This window comes from Lasiosphaeria miniovina (assembly GCF_030549165.1).
Source record: "Lasiosphaeria miniovina strain SMH2392-1A chromosome Unknown B0T26scaffold_5, whole genome shotgun sequence".
Lineage (NCBI taxonomy): Eukaryota > Fungi > Ascomycota > Sordariomycetes > Sordariales > Lasiosphaeriaceae > Lasiosphaeria > Lasiosphaeria miniovina.
Genome location: NW_026848224.1, coordinates 2,334,264 through 2,355,359, shown reverse-complemented (window position 1 = coordinate 2,355,359; position 21,096 = coordinate 2,334,264). Strand labels below are relative to the sequence as shown.

Sequence of the window (21,096 nt, the reverse complement as noted above, 5' to 3'; positions counted from 1 at the left end):
ACTGTCACCTACTACACTCCCTCCCCCGCCTGTTTTGATCTCGTCTAGTTTTACTCCCTTGGGCTAGGCGCTTGCGGGCGGCGGTGGCAACGTCGAGTTCAAGCGAATGGCCTCAAAACTAGAGCCGACAAAGACAAACTTCTCGCGGTCCCAAATCTCCCAATTCTGGCTCGTCGTATTCCAATTACTGACGTCACGGCGGGTGAGGCTGAAGGCAACCGTCTTGGACTGGCCCGGTTCGAGAGCGGCCTCGTCGAAGCCCCGCAGCACGCTGAAGGGGTTGTCCTCGCCGCCGAGTTGCACGTACTAGCAGACGTTGTTAGCACCACCTGCAGCTATGGTAGAGCACAGCATGTAAAAATAATAAAAATAAAAAAAAAAGGGGAAGAGGGCAAGGTTCGGGAGAAAACTTACCAACTGCGGAATCTCGGTTCCGGCTACCTTGCCCGTGTTCGTAATGGACACCGAAATGGTATATAGCACGTCGAACAGCCGGGCGTTCCCGCCAGGCGCACCGCCCGCGGGGAGCACAGGCTGTGCGGAGCCGTTGATTGCGGCGGTAGGGCTGACGCTTGCCGGCCCGGAGACGTTGGCGCTGGAGCTGACCCAGGGATAGACATACGGCGAAATCTTGCGGAAGCCGTCGGGAACCACGTTTGCCCCGGCGGTCCGGTCTAGGGTACCGTAGGTGGGCGCCGGCGGCGTCAAGCCGCCTGCGGCCTGGTAGGGATTGGTGGTGTTGTGCACCACAATCTCGAGGCGCGCGTACGAAAACGTCGTGTAGCTCAGCCCGGAGCCAAACCACCACGTGGGCGCGATGGCCGCCTTGTCAAAGTAGCGGTAGTCGATGAAGACGCCCTCGTCGAAGGTCTGGGATGGCAGGGCCGGGTTGGGCGCCGTGAACATCAGCTGAGCCCCATAGTCTTTTACACTCTTTCCCCACGTGAATGGGGACCGGCCCTGCGGGTTGACCCTTCCGTATAGCACGTCGGCCAGTGCGTTGCCAGATTCCTGGCCGGGAAACCCGGCCCAGAGGATGGCTGTGACGTTCGGGTGCTGCTTTGCGTACTCGAGAATGACGGGCCCGGCCGTGTGCAGAACGACAATGGTGTTGGGGTTGACTGAAGCTACCGCCCGTATAAGCTCGTCGCCGTTATCCCAGAGAGTCAGGTTGTTCCGGTCTCCTGCGTTTCCGTCGAGGGTGATGAAGTTCTCTCCCGCCGTGGCCGTGACAAACACGATGGCCGCCGAGGCGTTGCTTGCGGCGGCTTTTGCGGCGGCCAGGTTCCAGTTTCCCGTCGTGTTTGTGAAGACGGTATTGTCTGTGGCTGCCTGAAGCTCGAGTGCCGTTGCTGGGGAGACGAGGTACGGGAATTCGGCCGTCCCAGATCCGTAGCCCATAGCCACGGTCCCCTTGATGCAGCCTCTCTCGGGGCAGGCATTTGGTCCGCCGGGCGTGTCTTGGGCATCATTGCCGATGACGGCCATGCTTTGTGGCTTATTCAGGGGCAAGGCCGCCTTCTCGTTCTTCAGCAAGACGACTGACTTGGCACCAATCTCCCTGATAAGAGCCGCGTGGTCTCCCTGCACATTGACAAACTCATTGACGACACCAATCGACGACTGGTTTGACAAAGGATGTAGGGGTCCCGTCGTCTTGTTCGTCCACGCCGAGAAATTGACGTCGGGTCGCGAAGTGTAGTTGCCGCTCTTGACTTTGTAGAAGGCAGCCATGATTCGGATCACCATGTCATCTAGACGCCACTGCGGAACTTGACCCTTGAGGACAGCCTCGGTCAGCGCGCCTCCCCAGAGAGCGCCGTACGGCGGACCTCCGCCATCGCCCGGCATGGCCATGTCGAGCCCCCCAAGGGCCGAGCCCAGAGTTGTGTGCTGAGCTCCCCAGTCCGACATGACTTGAGGCGACACTCGGGCGTTAGCCTCTCATAACTGGAGTCACGCGTGGCTCACTCACCGAAACCCTGGAAGCTAAGCTCGTTCTTGAGTAGGTAGTTTGTCGTCCACTCATTTTCACAAGCGAAGGCGCCGTTGATCTTGTTATACGAACACATGACAGAGCCGACGCCGGCACGGACGGCATCGGCAAATGGCCACAGGTACAGCTCGTGCATGGTGCGGTCGTCGATTCGAACGTCGATACGGTTGCGGTAGTGCTCCTGCTCGTTCAGTATGTAATGCTTTGCGCATGCTACGACGCCGCGGCTCTGAATTCCCTTAATTGTCTCGGCCATGGCGACGCCCGTCAGGTAGGGGTCGGGACTGCGCCGCGCCGGACCATTAGCAGCTACAACACATCGTCCTCCGAAAAGCTCCAGTGAGCCTACCTGAAGCCTTCCCAGTTCCGGCCACCCTCGGGTACTCGGCCCAGCGGCCCTGCAACGGGACCGAGTTGGACGTCGATGCCTTTGCCGAGGAACTCCTCGCCCATTTCCTCGCCACGTCGCCGCATAAGGTCCCGGCTGAAGGTAGCCGCGACGTTGATGCCGGCCGGGAAAGCCGAATTGTGATCCGCTATAGTGCCGCACCACCATCAGCTCCAGCTCCAGCTCCAGCTCCAAACCTAGCTGCGGCTCCAGTTTCAGTCCCAGCCCCAGTTCCCTTGCACCATGGACCTACTGTAGCGGACGCCGAGCGGCCCATCCTCGAGACAAAAGGCGCGGAACCCGAGCCTGGGCACGGATCCGGTGCTTCCCACACACCTGTCGGCCTCCCAGCCGGTGCCCGTGGTGAGATTGACCTTTTCCACGAGCGTCAGGCTGCTGACGAACTTCTTGGCTTTTTCGTAGGCCTCATCCCAGCCAGAACCGCCGCTGGCCCAAGGCGACGGGAAGCCAGGCGCGAACGGCGTGTCTGCCCCAGTTGAAGCGATCACTACTGCCGGGATAACCAAGAAGAGCCCGAAGAGGGCCGTCATGATTGCGGTTAGGGGGGATAATAGGGCAAAAAGAATGTATAGTTAGGTCGGGGAACTGAGTTATGTAGTCTGGGTCCTCTTTTCTGTTTCACAGATCTCAAACAACCCAAAGAGTGGTATGCCCATCGCCGCCTCCCCGACGAACGGGGGTGCTGGAGTTGTTATAAGCGGGGGAGGAGATATCAAGCATCTTGCGCCGGAAGTTGTGATTCGGGGCAATATAACTAACCACCGAGAGAGAGGCCGCGCGAGCACATTCCTGACTAGCGCGACTCTTTCTCTCTCGACTCCATGATAGCCACGACGACGGCTCAGCTTCCAGCGCATCGCACGAAAAGGATATTGGCACTATTGGTACCTGCGCGTTGGAGTATATTTAGCCATAGTGCCGTTCCTCGGGACTGGATGTTCCCTGTGCAGAGACGTTCATGTAGCATCTCTTGTTTTTGCCCGCCTCGTGTCTGATTGATTATCCGCCGGTTATCCCCGCTCGGCTCCCGACGAGTCTGCCGACAAAAAATCAGAAATGCAGGGCAGTTTGTTAGTTAGTAGCCGGCACCAGATTGCCAGAACCATGCCCAATTTTGAAGACTGCAGAGGGATAATGGAGACTGAAAGGGACGCGTCGACAAGAGGCACACTATGCATCATTCATATCGTAACCAATTGGAGCTTGCGAGCGCATCCAAATTTCCAAGCAGAATACAAAATAACCAACCATTCTAACTCCGTCCACAGGTCCCAGGCCCCCAATTTTAAGGAAAACAAAGAGTGGCCACCCAGGAGAATCAACTGCAACCCCCCGATGTCTATAAAATGGATTTCTTGAGCCCGCCAAGAAGCATGTTTCTCTTCGTGCTCTGGACGTACTTACCCACGTCATCAGCCCATCCGGAACTCGCCTGAAGATTGTCCATGGTACCCATGAAATTTAGCTTTTCGGTCCGCTCGCTCAGCTGCTGAGACAGGTATTCACCCCAGCCCTGCTGCTGGCTCGAGCCCGCACGAGCGCCCCGGCGAGCACTGCCGGCAGACCTAGCCTGTCTCTCCTCTGCTGCAGCTGCCGCAATCATGCGCTTGCTCGGCGGGCGATCGGGGCCGCCTATGAGCAGGTCTAGGTCTGTAGGGCTGACATATTGCGTTCCAGAGATCCACTGGAGGTTGGAAATGGTGGGGCGGGGTGGCATGAGGAGCTCGGGGTTGACCAATGTGTCCATCGTATTCTCGAGGCCCTTGCCGGTCCCCCACACAGAAAGGACGGTAATCTCGGAGGGCCCGGTCCATCCAACGATGTCTCCAGTCTTTGTAACGACAGCCGACATGGTCCGGCTCGGGTCAAGCATGGAGAGCGTAGATCGCCCAAGCTCCTTCAAGCCCGGCAACGAGTAGGCACGAGCGGTCCGGTCACCGAAGAGGGCAACAAGCGCGAAGCCCGACAGCTGGCATTCGGTGACGGACGCCGCATCACACAACTGGTCGCCAAAAGACTTTGAGGCGCCCTTCGACGTCGCCGGCTTGAATACCCGTATCTCGGTTTGAGTGACTGTCAAGCGCGTTAGCGGACTTCCCCGTTGGTTAAGCAACTTTGGAGGACGGATATGTGAACCCACCAGCGACAAGAACGCCATTGACTTGATACCCCTCTCTTAGACTTGCCACAACATTACCTGTAGCAGCAGCCGGACGGCCGCTATCGGCATCCATTGCACAGATGGCGATTATCTTGTCGTCCAGGCTTGCCACTCCGACATGCTGCACCGTATAGCCCTTCGCCGATGGCAAGAGCTTGAATGTGGCAATCCGGCCCGAGTTTGTGCCCACGAAGCACGCAATGCTAGAGTAGTTGTCGTTCTCCAACGTCATGACACCAAACTCGATGACAACGGGCCAATCCTTCCCCTGTGCGGATTTGGAGTCTCGCTTGAGGAATGACCTCTTCTCTTCCTTTGTGAATTCTGCTGTCGAGGCTTGGTAAATTATAGAAGGCCCACGCAGGTCGATGATGCTGAAGAAACCAAGCTCCGAGCCGACTGCTACAAACCCGATATCCGAGACTGACAGCGCAGTAACGGGACCCTGGGCCATCTCGTAGAGGACCAAAGGCTGGAGGCCCTCTCTCAGTGACGGCTCGGCCCTGGAGCTTATGTCAGTAAGACGGCCGGGGCTCGCTGGGGCTGGCTGAGACGCGTCTCCGCCGAAGTACTTGTTGGATCCCCACCGATAGACGACCACCTCGCCGGTTGCCGTGCCAGCCGCGAACTCGCCCGTGACTTCCGCCATGTCTATCGAGGTTATGCTGACGTCCTCGAACCGATTGAGAGCCCTGGCGACGTCGACCTGGAGCAGCTCGGAATTGTCTATCTCATCATCAAACCCAACATCCCATATGCGCACTATGCTGTCAGCGTGGACGACTTGAATGACGTTCCGTCCGCCCGATCTTTTACTTGGCTTTCTGGCCTCGGAGCCGCCCTCGAGGATAGAGGCTCCTTTGTTGCGCTGTTCCACCATCCCCAGCCAGCGATCTCGGGGTACCGTCGACACGGCAATTTTCTGAACGAAAGGATGAACAAAAGACAAGCTAGGGTGCAGCATGTTTGTAGGGCTGATGGGGTACCCCGAGGGGAAACTCATTGTGATCAGCTCCCCCGACGAGAGCATGGCAATAACGGCAATGGGATCCTGGGCACCATCAAAATGTGGCGAGGAACGGGGCACGAGGCAATAATTTATGACGTTGGCTTCAGGAGGTGTCGGCAGTGTCAATCGTCGCTTACCGTCAAAGTGGCTTGCGAGAATCTCCCACGATGAGGTTGCATAGACTGGTGTCAGACCCAAGTCGAGGAACGTGAGGCCACTCTCAGGGTCATCGGCGACACGCCCACCGGCGATTAAGAGCGCAGTGTCGTCGGGGTTCTCTTTGCAGCACCACGAGATCTTGACAAACGGCGCCACTGGCGTCGCCGCACTGGGCCCCGGGAGCGGCATGTTGACCTTGGTCTTGTAAAGCGATCTCGCCGCGAGCATGCGGCCGTCCTTGGAGTCCCAGAAGACAAGGCTGCCGTCATCATGGGCGGTCAGGACGAAGGTTCCAGAAGGGTGCCACAAGGCGTGCGTCAGCTTCGGCTTGCGCACGTCGTTGACGGCCGCGCCGTTCCCACCAGGAGCACCGGGTGGGAGCTGGTACTCGAAGAAATTGGTGGGCACGTTCTGCTTGAACGAGAAGATGACAGCGCCATGTGTGTAGGCAATCAGCAGTTTGCCGATGTCCCTCGGGTGCAGCTGCAAGCCCACCAATCCTACAGACATGGCCATGGGGTCTTTCTCGCGCCAAAAGTTGGGGATGCGGAAGGATGAGGGGCGTTCTCGATCGAGATCGTAGGCGAAGACATCGCCAGAGCTGGAGCCAAGAAAGACCCAGTCCAGCATGGCGTCTGTCAACATGCACGCGGCGCGCCCATATGTATACTTGGCCAGCGGGGCGGCCGTGTCGAGATCCCAGATGGTGATCTCATTGCGACTGTCGAGGCTGACGAGGCGGTTGGCAACGAAGTCGAGCTGGCGGATCGAGACCGGGAGCTGCGGTACAAAGATCTTGTGGATGCGACGCCGCCCGTAGACGCAGATCTTGCCAGGCCCGAACTTGGATTCTTTGGTGCCCACGGCGAGCAGCGACTGTACGGGGTCGTAGGCGAGGCAGCTAAATCACGATGCGCGCATCGTAGCAGCCAGGTTAGTTTATTTGTTGGTGGGTTTAATTCAGCTAGTAAGCTGCACTCCACTGCACTGCATCCAGGGTTGATGCCAATGACGATGCATTATCGGTGACGATAACTGCCCCACCATGCGATGCGAGGCTATCGTGCTTGGGCATAGATGGACAAGGAACTGGTGCGGTGTGGTGCGAAACAATGGAATCCATGTCGACTTACCTGACCTGCGAGTTGATGCCGTAGCGCGAGTATTCGTCTATAGCAAACCGTCCCGGTAAAATGCCAGCCGAGAGGTCTTTTTGGATGCCTGCCTGTTTCCCGCGAAGAAACCCAGCCATTTTCCCGAATGCGTGTGCTGGTGGTGGTGGTTGTTGTTTGGTCCGAGAAACCCACCGTCCCATCTGACGGATGCGGGAAGTTGAAACTTACAACCGTACTGTGGCCCGCAGCGAGCAACGGTTGCGACAAGCTTCCAGTGAGGGAGGGGCAGGTCCGGGGTTCATCCAATTTCAACGGTTGGCTAAACTTAATTGAACAATGAATCCTCAACCTAAGCCTAGAAAGGGACATATCTTACGTACTCTGCACAATACGGAGTTACTGTACAATAATAGTCATGGACCATACATACCTGAGCCTGCGCCACATTTACGTAACAGCCTAAAGTCTTGTTGGACAGTTAGTGGGCCTTCGTTTAAGGGTCGAGATCCCCTATAGAAGTGACGTCGCTACGGATATCGCAGCACCATTCTGCCAAGTGTTCCACATGGAATAAGAATAGGGGCTGGGAATAGGGGCTCGAGCCAAACTTCGTCTCCCCAGTCCGCCTATCATCCCCCAAGATATTCTCAGCGTCAACATGTCAAATATCAACACAAGCCCTCATCTCACCTCACCCATCCCACGCTCCTCATCAGTTTGCCCCTTGATGTTTTGATACAGCTACAGCCTTAATCCCCGACACCAACAGAGTTCACAATTACATTCGCATCCCAGGAGCAAAGAGAACAATGACAATAGAACATAGGCAGGTCATACTCTCCCACGCTTGATATCACGAGGCATGCAAGATTTAGGGGAATCAAGGCTGTATTATGCGCTATGGACTTTTGTATTAGTGTTGTAGCAGCCATACGGTTGCCACGTCATGCAAGAGGCCGAATCGAGGAGCGAGCCTAGATGCTCAAGTCCCTCGTCCCGTCTAGAGCTAGACTACTAGTTCCATATATGTGAGTGTGTAGTGCGTGAAAATGCAATCAACGTAGCCTCCCAGCAGTATGTCAAGGGGCTGTAAAATATCCGCTTCCCATTTGGATCCCTCATTCCTCGTTCCCTAGACCCACCACATAGTGTGCTTGAACGTGAATTTGGCATCGTTGCGGGCATTAGGGCCGCCCATTGGCAGCAGAGGAGGAGGCGGTCCCATGGGGCCCGAGTCAGTGCTCATACTGTCGTGCTTGGCCATGATGCCAGGGTTCGACATTACCTGAGCCTTGACTTGGTAGGGCACCTGGTCGGTAACTGCCTTATTCTCGTGGATACGTGCTCGGTAGCCAGCCAGATGCGCATAGTACACCGCAGGGTGCAACGAAACCGGGGTCGTTGAGCGGCAGTACTGGTAGCACTGGTGATAGATCATTCGCTGGAGATCATCTGGCTTGTATCCAACCTCGTCGTGGATGACATTGTAATGCACAGGCCGAGCGGTGCCTTGAATCGCCACATGAGAGCACAAGTAGAAGTCGTAGTAGAAGGGGTGAGTCACCTCACGCTCCACCAACGTACCGGGCAGAGGGTTTCCATTCTTGTCACCCCGTTCGGGGAAGAATCGAATATGGTGGCGCTTGGTCGCGATGATTATAGTGATCTTTGGAGTCGCATTGGTGACGAGCTGGAAGACCTTCTTGACTTGCTCATATTCGTACTCCATGACGTGAATGAACTGCCCCTCGGAAACGCCGTCCCGGAAGTAGAAGACATGCTGTGGGATAGTCTTGTTCTTCTGTACCCAGGTCTGAATCATAGGCCCAAGCATGTTGTTGACGTTGGATGCAGTGAGAATCTCGGTGCGATAGTCGTTGGTTTGTACAGCTGCTTCGAAAACAGCAGCGTCCTTGTCCATCGAAACGCAAATGGAAGCCACCGAGGGCTGCAACTGGCTAGGCGACCCATGCGAGACATCAACGCCGATAATCATTGTTGGCACCTTGAAGAATCCACCACCACCAACCCTCGATGTCTGTCCCCCAAGCTTGGAGTTGACCTTCATGGATACGTTCGAGCAGTACTGTCCTTGGGCCTTGCGAACGTGAGAGGACTGGATCATCTGGGTGATGCACGCCCAGCGACAGTCGGCATTCTTCTTTAGGCGGTCGTAGACCCAGGCAGTCTTGTCTCGCAGAACGAAGAAGATGATTTGGGGAGTCTGCTTATTCTGATTGCCGCAAGCCTGGTAGATGTCAGAGACGGTTTGAGCATGATCCTGCCCGGATGGGGCTTCGAAGATCATGGGCTCCGCCTGGATTATTCCACCATGGCCCTTGTAGGTAGTCTTGAAGACATTGATGAAGTTCGCCAGAGTCGGTTTGTCGACGCAATGGTCAACGGTAACGAAAGCCCAAGACTTCAGGGGTACGGGATTACACTTCACGAACTTGATGTTTCGGAGATCCCAGTGCCCAGAGACCTTCGGATCAATGGTCTTCTTCGCGCCGAACTCGATCAAGGGGTTCTTGATCATCTTTGAGGGAACCATTGGCATCTCAGGCTTGATCTTGATTCCGCAGGACTGGAGGTACTTGTCGGCGCCCCAGTTCAGCATCGAGACTGCCTTCATAATTTCTTGCTTGCGCTGCGCTGGTCTCTGAACTGCAAACTTGATCATCATTTGCGTCTATTAATCGTTAGCGGTCCGTTTGACCAGGAAAAAAAATGCAGAAAGTATGAGATGGGGTTCATACCTGCTCAGAGTCGAGCTTGTACGGATACGGGTTGAACCGATCAACCTCGCAGACCTCAAACGGGAATTTTCCGGCCTTGGTGGTCACAATGAGCGGCCAGTTTCCAAACTGGAGCTTGGCCTTGTATTGCTCATTGTAGTAATCATAGATGGAGTACCTCTTCATTTTACCATCGGGCATGACCTTGTCAAACTCAACAGTCTTGGCACAAGCGCCAAGGGCGCCGTATTGGGAGTCAAAATCAAAGCGCTTGATCTTGTACTCCTTCTTGTCCTGCGTCTTTCCGCGGTGCTTGACACGGAAGCGGATGTTGTGTAGGCGACGGAGAGCCTTGAATGCCTCAGACATACCCCAGGTTTGTGCCCCGGACGGAGTGGAAATTTTCACCGGAGCGAGCAAGTTGGCTATATCAGGGTATCGGACTTACAGATGTTAGCAACGTAGAGGTAATGTTCAAAGGATTGTTAAACTTACTGTTCTGCCACTTCCGATCGATGGAAGCAAGGAAGTTGCGAACAAGCTGTTCAAATGGTTGGCCAATCCAGAAGGTCTGGTTGGTGACGTTGACATTGATACCTAGGCCAGAACCGCCTGAGTTGATGGACTAGGGCAACAATGTAAGTGAATGCATATATATATGTATATATAGATGCAAGGGCGAATAGAGATCATACCTCATTGATACGGAAGGCGGAATATATGCCCTTGATGGCCTCTGTGACTTGGTTGAGTTGCATATTTTCAGCGCCTTGGTGGAAGAAGGTGCGCTTGATCAACTTCATGGATTCCGATGGGCCTTGACGCAGGACATGGTCGAAGAAGCCTAAACGGAATTGGTTAGCAATTGAGACTATACAGGGAGGCTTCTCACTACTTACTCATGCATTCCAGTATCGAATTGTCCCAGTCCATTTGGCCATTCAGGTAGGCAAAGAGTGTCTCGAGGCGAATTCTGCTGGTAGGTTTCAGCCGGAACAAGAAAGTGTTGTTTTTCCGGCTAGTTTTTCCCTCCTCGGCGTCAAGGTCGACTGTCACACGCAACTCTGGGACCTTGTTCTTTGACCTGTAGTTACTTTGTCAGAACCAAGCTCACTAGACGGGAATGGAGGTGCTTACCAGGCCAGCTTGTGACTGTCATAGATCCATGGATCCTTGCAGCTCTGGAGCTTGCTCTGGATAGTGTTGCTGTCCCAAACCTTCTTGTAGACGACGCGAGCCAGCGGCGTTGGGCTGATGCTCACCTGGTTCAGGGTATTAGTATAATAGGATCGCCGTCGAATTGAGTATGCCTGCTACTTACATCAAACTGCCAGACATCCTGGTTAATGGCATTGTCAACACGGAATTGGTTGACTTGGACCTTGATGTTGTCGCCCGTAGCGCTGTAAGCGGGGCGACGCGCAAAGGGTGTGTCGTAGCGCTCCTTAACCTTCAGATAATGTATGAGCATATCAACTGTGAACAAACGGTTGACGAGACGTCACTTACGGCGTAGGCTTCTGGAGGTAGGTCGCAGCGCTTGTTGATTCCCTCGGGGATCTTGAAGTAGTCCTTGGTCCAGAATGTCTCGCCGGCGCCGAGCAACTCTTCCTTGGTCGAACCTGGCTGGGGCTGTCCAGTCTGAGATGGTGCGCCACCCGAAGGCGTGGCACCACGAGAGGCCATGGTGAAGATCTACTCCTGCAAAAGCGTGTTAATTATAAGTCGAGCAATAGTGACGATTTTGAAAGTGGGAACGGTCGTGGTAGGAATGGCTGGTGCCGGGAACAGGTGTCGTGAAATGAATGCTCGGGAACAGGTGTCGTGAAATGAATGCTCAGGAAATAATGTCTTGAGATACTTACTTCAGGAAATAGCAAGTCCTAAGGCAGCCTCTCGAGTCAGGACAATTTTAGCTAGGTCTAACGTTAGTGAAATTGATATTTGCGAGATGCCTTTCAACACTGCGGGCTAGGAAGAGGTATGGAGGTTCGGGATGCTGGAATTGAAAAGACACGTGGTGCTATGCCTCCAGCCTCAAATTGGGAAGGCAGAAGGATCTCCGCAAGAAATTTGGAATGTATTCGACGACAAAGAGCCGTAGAAGGTGTGGTGCAAGTTGAGGAGCGCGTTCCATGAGTGCTTCCCTAGCACCACGTGAAGAGAGCAAGATGTGATTTGTGAAAAACTCACAAGGTCAGAAGTGGAGGAAGGTGAGTCGAGGAAAATCGAGGATACCTTCCAATCTTGTTGAAAAGAAAAGGAAGCGCTCGCGGTGAGAAGGATGAAGAAAGGAACAGGCTCTCGATGAGGTGTCACTGAGCGAGAGCAATGGAAATTACAGCCCGCCAAGCATTCAACGGCCAAGATCAAGGCGTAATTTGAGAAAGCACCAGGATGAGAACTGGATACATGCCTTTGAGGGAGCGCGCTAAATGAAGAAAAAAGTCTTGACTTACCAAGTCGCTGTCGACCTTGAAATCCGAGTATGCTATGTGCCGTTAGTATTGGATCTCTCAAATATTCACGGCAGGAATCAGCGATGGAGGTAAGTTCGTGAATGTGATGGATGACGAGTGTTGAAAACGAACAGCGCTGAGAAAAAAGCGTAAAAGAACCATGGAAGAGGAAGCCCGGGTGCAAATGAGAAAGCTTGCAAGCGGTCTGAGGTGGTAGAAAACTTGCCAAGCACACGTAGGAAGCTAGGTGGCGAAATCGAGGGCAGATGATGAATAGAAGGCACGCAAGGAGGATGCTAAATGTAGAAGGAGTAGGTACAAGCTGCCCTGTCTGTGAAGTTGAGTCTAGGTGAGGAGAATGATGGCGTGAGGAATCAGAAACACGAATCAGCTTTGCTAATTGCGTAGATCGAGCTGCAAGATACATACCGCTGTAGATGCGATCACTTGAAGATGTGAATCAGAGATGGTGTGCTTGACGGCGATCTCTGCGAGATGATGAGGGTGAGTGTGGTGTGGTTGTAGGAGGAAGAAAGGTAACGAAGGGGGGGTAGGTTGAGGAAGGGTGCTTTATACCCGGAAAGCAGGCGCACCGAGTGGCTCTTCTTCCGATTCATCCAATGTTTGAAGGCAAACCGAGGAGGGGCAGGCGGGCGGGTAGGCAGGTAGGCAGGTAGGCAGATAGGCAGATAGGCGGACAGGGCATGTGAGATAAAGTAGGTTGACAGGTGATGCGATTAGAACTTCATGTTCAGACGGAAAGTCTTAGGGCGCTGCTCCAGCTCAACGGCATCACGGCCTGGGTTATATGGAAAGTAGATCCCAAGGAGAGAGATAGCTCGAGCAAGGCCTACTTGCCAGACGAGAGCATTTCGGGTGGGGGAAGGTACGGTAGGTACTCGATGGCTGGTGTGTGGGAAATTAAAGGAGTCAGGAAGCAGAGGGAAAGTCGATGCCCAAGTCTTCAGGGAGAAGACGGGAATCTAAATATTTTGTGCCTGTCGGTAGCCTGGGGCAACTGGCCGATGCAGGTGCACCATGAACCAGATACGCCGAGCCAAGGCCAATGAGAAAATGTAGACCAGAAATATCATTCACCTTTGCTCTCGTCTTGGCTTTTCATTCGCGAAGCGCTTCACTGGTAACCTGAGATATGAAGGTGGTGGTGGTGTGAGTATGAAGGTTGAAAGGTTGAAGTAGAGGCGAAGAATTGGAGAGCGACTAGAAGAGAGGACGGTTTTTTTGGTAGGTAGGGTGGCCCGGCCCTAGTATGTTAATTTGGATGAAAGACAGGCAGACCGAGAACTTGAAGGACTCGGGGTAGGGCAAATTTCACACTAGGCTTGCTTCAAGTTCACTAGGCAGTCACTACGTCGCCATACCTCCTCAACTCCTTCCTAGCGGTGGCGGGAATACGGTTCTGAGACTTTGGTGTCCGGGGGCTACCCAAAGAGGCAGGCACGGAAAGCTGCATATCCAATTCACAGCACAGCAAGTGCTCTCAGGAATTTCTGATCCAACAGGCTCCAAATTCAGTTTGAATGTACATGTGAGTGATACGAAAACGGCCATTGGAAATACAGACAAAGGGGCTCCCAGAAAATGGAACTGAAGCACTAGTCACCTAGCGTCTGTAGCTCGTGATATGCGATTTAAGTCCACGCCCCGATTTTGTGAATCGATACTAATAAACCAAGGTACCTTAAATACGGCGAGGTTATTTCAAGGTTCTTTTAAACGCCGCTCAAGTCACAATTCGGCGCGAGCTTTCCCAAACAATCAGGATAGTCACGGCATCGAAGTATCGGATATTAAAAGATATGTCTGATAGTGGCGGCAAGAGGTTTGTCACAAAAAGGAAATCAAGAAGACGGGGGATCATACAAAAAGATGTGATTCTGTACCCTAAGGAAGACGTATTGACGCGAAATTGTCGACGCCGGGACCCGGGGCTTTCCCCCATAGGGGTGATAATATTGGGTAGTGGGTGCGGAGAAACACGATCAAACAAATCCATGTAGGTACCGGGAAGCAAGATGCCGAAGGCCAATATGCAGCGGTTGGCTGTGTGAATTTTGGAGCAGCAGTTTCGCTACAGCCTAGCCGAGTTTTTTGATCTCTTCTCGAGAGGCGGAGTGAAAGACTATTGGCTTTTCCAGCACTTCGGGTTATTCTTCTACTCTATTGTATCAGTGTATCTACGTCTACCATTAGGATAATTTAGATTTATCAGTTTGATCTAGGTAGCGGTCAGAGGAGGGGGTATCAAAAGAAGGGTGATCCGATGGTTGCAGGCCATGACTACAAGCGAAGTAACAAAACACTCAACCTTCACACCATCTGGGAAAAACGGTACTCATTTGGGTGACTAGTCATGGCATAATAGAGCCCCCCAAAATAAGTAAACTCTTTTATAGACAGAGAACAATAATTTACGAAAAGAAAAAAGAGTATTGGCTCGCTGATAATAGGGTGGGCATGGCCACAAAAGACATGTGGCTTAAAGAGATTCACATATGTTTCACGTTCCCGTCTTATTCAAATCCTATTTCCCAGGCTGTACTTTATATACCTGAACAAGTCTTCGGTATCGTTCTCTTTTTACTAGACAAGGTACTTTAACACCTTAAGTAACGTAGACAGGAGAAGACACTACCACACTACGCACAGAGCAGGTACTAGGTAGTGTACCAGGGTCACATAGAAATATGCACTGCACACTTAGTAACCAGAATACAGATACGAATATAAGAGTTGGTTTCCTTCGATAACTAGAATTCCGGGCAGAGGTTAGAATGCGGACACGATAGACAAGCGCAACCATCCCCTTTTCCACCTTTGCTGTATCTGCTAATCGAAATAAGCTGTTTTCCTCAGCATGCCAACCTGTAAACGCCAACCCATGAACAGACCTCCATTGACTGAGCTGCTGATCCTCACTTCTTTTATACAGAGTGCCAATTAAATTGTGCACAAATACTACGTAGTTCCCTAGTTTCATGTAGCGAGTCAAGCGGGCCAGATGCGCAAGACTGCCCTCGGAAATGGACGAAAAAGACCGAGCCATGTCAACTTCTTCAGCCCCTTAGAAACCATAAGTTTCTGACCACCCTAGCCTTCTGAGCAAGAATTCTCAATAGGGATACCGTTGGAAAGCCTGCTGAGGTGCAGCTTGGCTATACCCCATCGGTGGCGGTGCCCCGTAGTTCTGTTGTATGGCAGGAGGTGCAGGAGCAGAGGCAGGCGCATTGTAGACGGGCCAAACATTACCCTCGAATTGCCCCTGAGATGCTGCTTGCGACATGTGAGTATAGGGAGCCTGTGACTGCGGAATGCCTTGTTGTGAGTATGCAGCAGGTGGCGGCTCGTAGGACCCGCTAGATCCCGGCCGCACAGATGTTTGCCTATAAGTAGCAGAGCCGGACGTCAAGCGGGATCCGGCATAAGGACTGATTGGACGGCCCGGGGGAGCAGGCGAGTCGCGGTTCTGGAAGCCATACTGCAAAGGATACTCGGCAGAGGCTTGTCGGTTGTGTGATGGAGCATGGCCTCCGCGAAGAGCTGGGTTCCCCGGCTCGTCCCTATTGATTTTCCACACCCCATAATCTGGCACCGCAGTATCGCGCAGAAGCCCAATAATTTTCCCGGTATTTATGCGATGATAGTCATATGTCTCCGCTCGTGGAATTTGACTGAGGAGGAATGTGATATCTCGGGCGATTGGGGCAGGAGCGGCACTGTACGAGGCAGCGCCCTGGCCTTGCATTCGACGTTGCTGATCCAGTCGGCGACCAGCAGCTCCCTTGAGAGGCGATGCGCCACGCTGGAACTCGTGGTAATCATTGCGCTGCATCTTTCGCGGCGGGTTAGGCTCGTCGAAGTCGTCGATGGGTAGTGGCCTCTTTGGAGAGTTGGTAGCTTGAAGGAACTGAGGGCGAGGGCTATTTTGCGTGACGAATGGTTGCGGGCGAGGTGAGTTGGGCATCGAATTGGCTTGTTCGATCGAAGGCACCAGTTGCTTGGATTTGAGCTGTGTCGCAGGAGATACGACGATGCGCGTTGCGATGGGGTCAAATTTATCGCTCGAGTACCGGGCGTTGAAATGCGAAAGAGTTGGGTCTTCGGGGAAGAGCTCGGTCATGCGCTTTTCCAACTTGGCAATTTGGGCTAGTTCTCCAAACTGCGACTCATACTTGTGAAAGTAGGCATATAGAGGCTTCGCCTTGTGGACCAATTCGGGCTTTTGGGTGAGGCGATTGACTACAGTTTCGAAGAGGACCCGAGCATCTAGGAGATTGTTAGACCAAAAGCCCGTCTGCTTATGAAGGGCCGCGCTGAACACGCTTACTAGTAAAGTCATCTCGTGAATGGAGATACTTGATGTTCTCCAGAGTAAAGTTTTCGTCCTCGGGAAAGAGTTTGGCCCCGCGATCAAAGATTTTGCCTCCTGCAGCCTCTTTATATATCGTCCATTCTAGCTGCGCCACGGCGGCGTATACATCGCTGGTGAGACGGCCACGTTGGCGGGCATCTGTGAATGCTTGCCGCATGCCCCCAAGAGCTGTGCCAGGCTTGCCCTTCCCTTGAATCCGACGCATTGCGCGGATCAAGGCAATCCAGACAAAGGAGATGGTGCGGGAGATCACTTGGGTTTGCATAGCGGCTCCCTGTTGAATAGCCTTGATCTTGTGGTCATTCCGAGCACTATTATCCTTCGTTATCATGTCGGGAGTCCCAGCTTCTTCGCCGTCTTCTTCATCTTCTGCTTTGGCATGGCCAACAGATGATTCCTCGACCATGGCAATTTGAGCCGCTTCCCGATCTTTAACGGCTTGGATGATGCCGTATAACGTATCCAAGACTTTGTCATATGGAGCTCGCACAGCCTGTCCCCGGATAGTCTTGGCGTCATCACTTTCCTCTGCCGGGTACGTCGACTCAATGTGGTCGGCGTGCTTCAAAGCTAGCAAAACGCTCTCTGGGTTCGCCTCAATACCTCTGATGAGAAACTCCAGACCGTTAGTGTTACCATCTCGCGGAGTCTTGTTGTCCGTGGTCGTGATATCATTGTCGAAACACCACTGGGCGGCATCGGCCCACATCTCAGGCCAGAATCGTAAAGCCATCAAAGCCTGATTATAGGCATAGAGGATGCGTTTCTGGTAGAGGCCAGGTTGCTCCTTGTCGTCGTTCAGGTCCAAGGGGTCAGACTTCTCCCACTCGATCCACCTTTTCCAGATCTTGGCCTGCTCCATGTACTCCTGATCGCCGTCGAACCCGGGCATCGGTGGAAGGTGTGGGAGATTTGTTCTCTGCAAGCCCCGGGTGATGTTATCGAGCGCCGTGTTGGCGCTCTTGGCTGACATATACGAAGCGGATTTTTCAGCAAGGTACTTGCGACCGGTCAACTTGTTGAGACTCATCTCGAACTGGTCATATTCTTTCCACAAAGCGTTGACGTGAGCCATGGGAACGCAAATTGCCCGTTGGTAAGCCCTGCGCAGCTGGTCCATCTTCTGCTGGTCCTGCCACTGATTCCCTCCAACCGCTCCAGGCCCAAATTTGATGAACTGGATGTATTCGGTCCAGATTTTACCGGAATCCTTGTCCAGGCCAATGTTGTCGATCACGAATTCGTATGCCTGTGAGACGGTCTGACGGGCATGTCCAGAGCCGTCGTTGAGGTCGTTTCGGCGGCGGATGTAGTCAAGATACTTGGTCCATAGGTTGACATTGGGGGTGCTTAAGAGACATTGGCTAAATATTCGCTCCGCTTCGGGGAAATTATTCATGGCCAACTCCATCTCCAGGTATGAGGCCCAGACGTCAGCCTACGTAGTGGTTAGCCTCACTTCTACACATCAAGGCACGAACCAGGATCCTACTAACTGCTTGGGGGAAAATGGCGAAGAAGCGATCATAAACCTGTCTCAATTCTTGGACATTATTCCTCGCCCGATGCTCGGCAATCAGCGACTTCCAAGCGTCCAAGGCGCCCCTCGTGTCATCCCTGATGCGATCCTCGAGAGCGGCTATTCTGTCACGAGGGGCTCGTTGAGCAAAGCCAGGGGCGGGTGGAGGGGAGGGAGCAGCTACCGAGCGGTTCCCAATCCTTTCCATAGGGATAGCTGCGGCCGCAGCCGCCTGAGTAGCAGGAGGCGCAGTGGAAGGGGTGATTGCAGAGTCTTTAGTATTTGGAGGGGATTGTAGAGAGGCCGGAACAGGAGGCCCAGACGGCTCGTCGTCTGAAGAATCGTCTATGAAACCCCCAGCAGTCCGCGGCTTCTTCGTAACGGGTTGAGGAGAAGGCTTGAGAGGGCCTGGATGGACAGCCATATTGGGGGTGAGATCATGAGCCGGGGCAGAAGCGACTGATGCTGGATCGTAGTCACCCACATCGTCGGTGGCACCATCAGGAGATGGAAGGTCACCAGGAGCATGAGGGGCTGGGTCAACGGAATATTCTGCTTGATCTTCAAGGCTGCTATGCTGAGTATGATCTTGCTGGTCGTCGCCATCTGTCACCCCAAAGCCCTCATTATCTTCCCAAGCACCCTGGCGACCAGGGTCGTACTCGGCCATCGTGGGAATTAATCGTCTCCGCGCGTGAGACGACGGCTCGTCGCGACTGGGTGTAGTGTTTTCGGCTAGAAAACCGAAGAAAAACGACACCTGGAGAGCGGCACACGTTGAGGTGGGCAGCACGCGGCGTGTGTTTGATGGCCAAGGCGACAGAAGCACTCGACAGTTGGCTGAGATTCTCGAGGGCGGGCCTCGATCGGCGACGCGTTACAAGGTCGAAGGCGCGTAAGAGGATAGAAGATGGCTGAATTGACACGTTAAAGAGAACAAAACAGCGACAACGGAGAGTTGTCGGAAGCGAATGCTTGGGGCACGAAGGCCTGCGTCGCAAAGGATCTAACGACTGGCGATGCGAAGCGGGTGCTGCATGCTGGATGTTGAAAGAAAGGGACAGTCGTGGAACAAAGAACCCGATCCGGGAATATTAGCGGTCTCGACGCTGCACGCCCAACGATGCTGTGGTAAGCTATACTCTCCCAGTTCTTGCTCGGTAGGCTGAATGATGGTTGTGATGGGGGTTTGTGGGCGACGGCGGCGATCTTTCTCTCGAAAAAAGAGAAACTATGCAGTGTCGAAGCTTGCTGTCCAGAACAGGCAAGACCAGGATGCAGATGGGACAAGGCTTGGCTGTCTCCACTGTTAAATCTTAACCAGAAGTGTGGCTCAACTCATTCTGTCGTGGCGGTGTCGCAGATCCGCACAGGTGAAAACAATTGCGTCTAAACCCAATTGGGCCTCGATGTCAAAACACTAGGTTGAGAAATGGTTCGGGGGTATTTCAATGTGGGGGGCCACTTGCCCAAACCTCAATAAGCTTGCAGCGTAGGAATCGAACTCGGTCGTTCTTTGCCTATAGTCATCTAGGTAAGTATGTACATGTACCTACTTACCATGTACCTACTTACCTTCCACCGAAGGAAGAGATCCACGGTGACCGGGAGCCGAGTCGTTTTTGGCGCCAGGCGGGATGGCATAGGTGGGGGGCAGGGCCAGGGGCCCTGCCCCCGCTCAGCGCGCTTTTGCTTTGGCTTTATTCCAATTTACGCGACTCGAAACTCTCCAGACCGCGACACGCACTTGGATGCCCAGAAGCGCGGACAGCCTGTCGCCGCCTTTGACCCTCATCTTACGGATTAAAGCGACGGCGTCCACAACAAACAATTAGCGCTTTCCCACAACACCACCGCCACCACCATCTCCCTTTGCCTCTATTTTTCTCTCACCTCTTTTCTCTTGCACTTCTGCTGGGCAAAGGAAAGGGCGCGACCGAAAAACACTTCACAATCCAGCTGTCTAACAGCTTAAATATCAAGCCCTTGCACGAGCCAGCCCGTTACTATCGAATATCTTCTAGTGATCTCTCACGAAGTACCGCCAAGATGTCTGTCGTATCTCTCCTTGGGGTCAGCGTCTTGAACAACCCCGCTCGGTTCACGGACAAATACGAGTTCGAGATCACGTTTGAATGCCTCGAGCAGCTGGAGAAAGGTGCGCTGCTTGTGCCCCCTCGCCTTGCATTGTTCTGCATCGCGCCTCTTCATCCCTCCCCACTGGTCCCAATGCCTACGCTGACCATGAATTCCTGAGGGCAGACCTCGAGTGGAAGCTCACCTACGTTGGCTCGGCGCAGTCGGACAACTACGATCAAGAACTCGACTCGCTTCTGGTGGGGCCGATCCCCGTCGGTATCAACAAATTTGTGTTCGAGGCCGACCCTCCCAACACTAAGCGCATCCCTACCGACGAGCTGCTAGGTGTCACGGTGATTCTCCTGACATGCGCCTACGACGGCCGCGAGTTCGTGCGCGTCGGTTACTACGTCAACAATGAGTATGATAGCGAGGAGCTGGTTAACGACCCTCCAACCAAGCCCGTCATTGAGAAAATCCGCCGCAACGTGCTAGCCGAGAAGCCGCGTGTCACGAGATTCAATATCAAATGGTATGCTAGGCCCTGTTCCTATTTTCGTATTTCACGTACCTTTTTGTCAACGGTTTCGTGTTATATGCCTTTGCACACTACCCTAAGTATTTCAGCTGCTGACTGCCTCTCGCGTGGGTCTACAGGGATTCTGAGGCCTCAGCTCCCGCTGAGTTCCCTCCTGAGCAGCCCGAGGCCGATCTTGTCGCCGACGAGGATGAATATGGCGCCGAGGAACTTGCCGAGGAGGAAGAGGAGCTCGTGGAGGCTGGACCGGCCGATGCCAACGGCGCAGAGCCTGTCGATAAGGACGCCGAGATGGTCGGAGTCGAGAACGGCGAGCCCGAAGTAGAAATCGGCGCCGAAGAGGACGAGATGTCGGATGACGGCAGCGTTGATATCGAGGGTGAGAGTGAGGATGAGCTAGAGGAGGAAGAGGAAGTCGAGGCTGAGGCTGCCGAGGTCGATGAGATGGATGTCGATACCGACAAAGTGGGGGCGCCTGCGGGAGCTGCCAAGGAGGTCATGGTTCAGTAATCCAGTTGGCC

The 21,096-nt window shown here is 53.7% G+C and overlaps 5 protein-coding genes across 5 annotated transcripts; 1 reads left to right on the top strand and 4 right to left on the bottom strand.

Annotated features, from left to right (window-relative positions):
* Nucleotides 1-63: 63 nt before the first annotated feature.
* B0T26DRAFT_650345 (putative beta-glucosidase A) lies at nucleotides 64-2,935 on the bottom strand (the record flags this gene model as incomplete). The annotated part of the gene is made up of 5 exons (XM_060438169.1): nucleotides 64-306; nucleotides 415-1,916; nucleotides 1,976-2,280; nucleotides 2,346-2,532; nucleotides 2,638-2,935. 5 exons carry the CDS (start codon nucleotides 2,933-2,935, stop codon nucleotides 64-66), a joined length of 2,535 nt encoding a protein of 844 aa, XP_060294399.1.
* A 568-nt stretch (nucleotides 2,936-3,503) lies between these two features.
* Nucleotides 3,504-6,648, bottom strand: B0T26DRAFT_354837 (lethal giant larvae like, C-terminal-domain-containing protein). Its single transcript, XM_060434574.1, has 2 exons — nucleotides 4,546-6,648; nucleotides 3,504-4,478 (listed from the first exon to the last, which is right to left on the bottom strand). Exons 1-2 carry the CDS (start codon nucleotides 6,377-6,379, stop codon nucleotides 3,745-3,747), a joined length of 2,568 nt encoding a protein of 855 aa, XP_060294398.1. The 5' UTR covers nucleotides 6,380-6,648; the 3' UTR covers nucleotides 3,504-3,744.
* Nucleotides 6,649-7,981: 1,333 nt separating this feature from the next.
* Nucleotides 7,982-11,273, bottom strand: B0T26DRAFT_741923 (ribonuclease H-like domain-containing protein; the record flags this gene model as incomplete). The annotated part of the gene is made up of 8 exons (XM_060444035.1): nucleotides 7,982-9,541; nucleotides 9,609-10,030; nucleotides 10,083-10,212; nucleotides 10,283-10,431; nucleotides 10,487-10,671; nucleotides 10,725-10,849; nucleotides 10,909-11,037; nucleotides 11,097-11,273. 8 exons carry the CDS (start codon nucleotides 11,271-11,273, stop codon nucleotides 7,982-7,984), a joined length of 2,877 nt encoding a protein of 958 aa, XP_060294397.1.
* A 3,906-nt stretch (nucleotides 11,274-15,179) lies between these two features.
* B0T26DRAFT_753228 (uncharacterized protein) lies at nucleotides 15,180-18,628 on the bottom strand (the record flags this gene model as incomplete). Its single annotated transcript, XM_060445640.1, has 3 exons — nucleotides 15,180-16,333; nucleotides 16,395-17,877; nucleotides 17,936-18,628. 3 exons carry the CDS (start codon nucleotides 18,626-18,628, stop codon nucleotides 15,180-15,182), a joined length of 3,330 nt encoding a protein of 1,109 aa, XP_060294396.1.
* A 1,379-nt stretch (nucleotides 18,629-20,007) lies between these two features.
* On the top strand, nucleotides 20,008-21,085 carry B0T26DRAFT_753227 (ASF1 like histone chaperone-domain-containing protein; the record flags this gene model as incomplete). Its single annotated transcript, XM_060445639.1, has 3 exons — nucleotides 20,008-20,116; nucleotides 20,221-20,569; nucleotides 20,695-21,085. The coding sequence occupies 3 exons, from the start codon at nucleotides 20,008-20,010 to the stop codon at nucleotides 21,083-21,085; spliced, it is 849 nt and encodes a 282-aa protein (XP_060294395.1).
* Between the last annotated feature and the right edge of the window lie 11 nt (nucleotides 21,086-21,096).

What these genes read in the sequence shown, in the direction of transcription:
- B0T26DRAFT_354837 (XM_060434574.1), bottom strand. Translation starts at nt 6,379, where the DNA reads ATGTTGACAGACGCCATGCTGGACTGGGTCTTTCTTGGCTCCAGCTCT. An exon ending in CAATGGCGTTCTTGTCGCTG is followed by an intron (nt 4,479 to 4,545) that starts GTGGGTTCACAT and finishes CGCGCTTGACAG; the next exon opens with TCACTCAAACCGAGATACGG.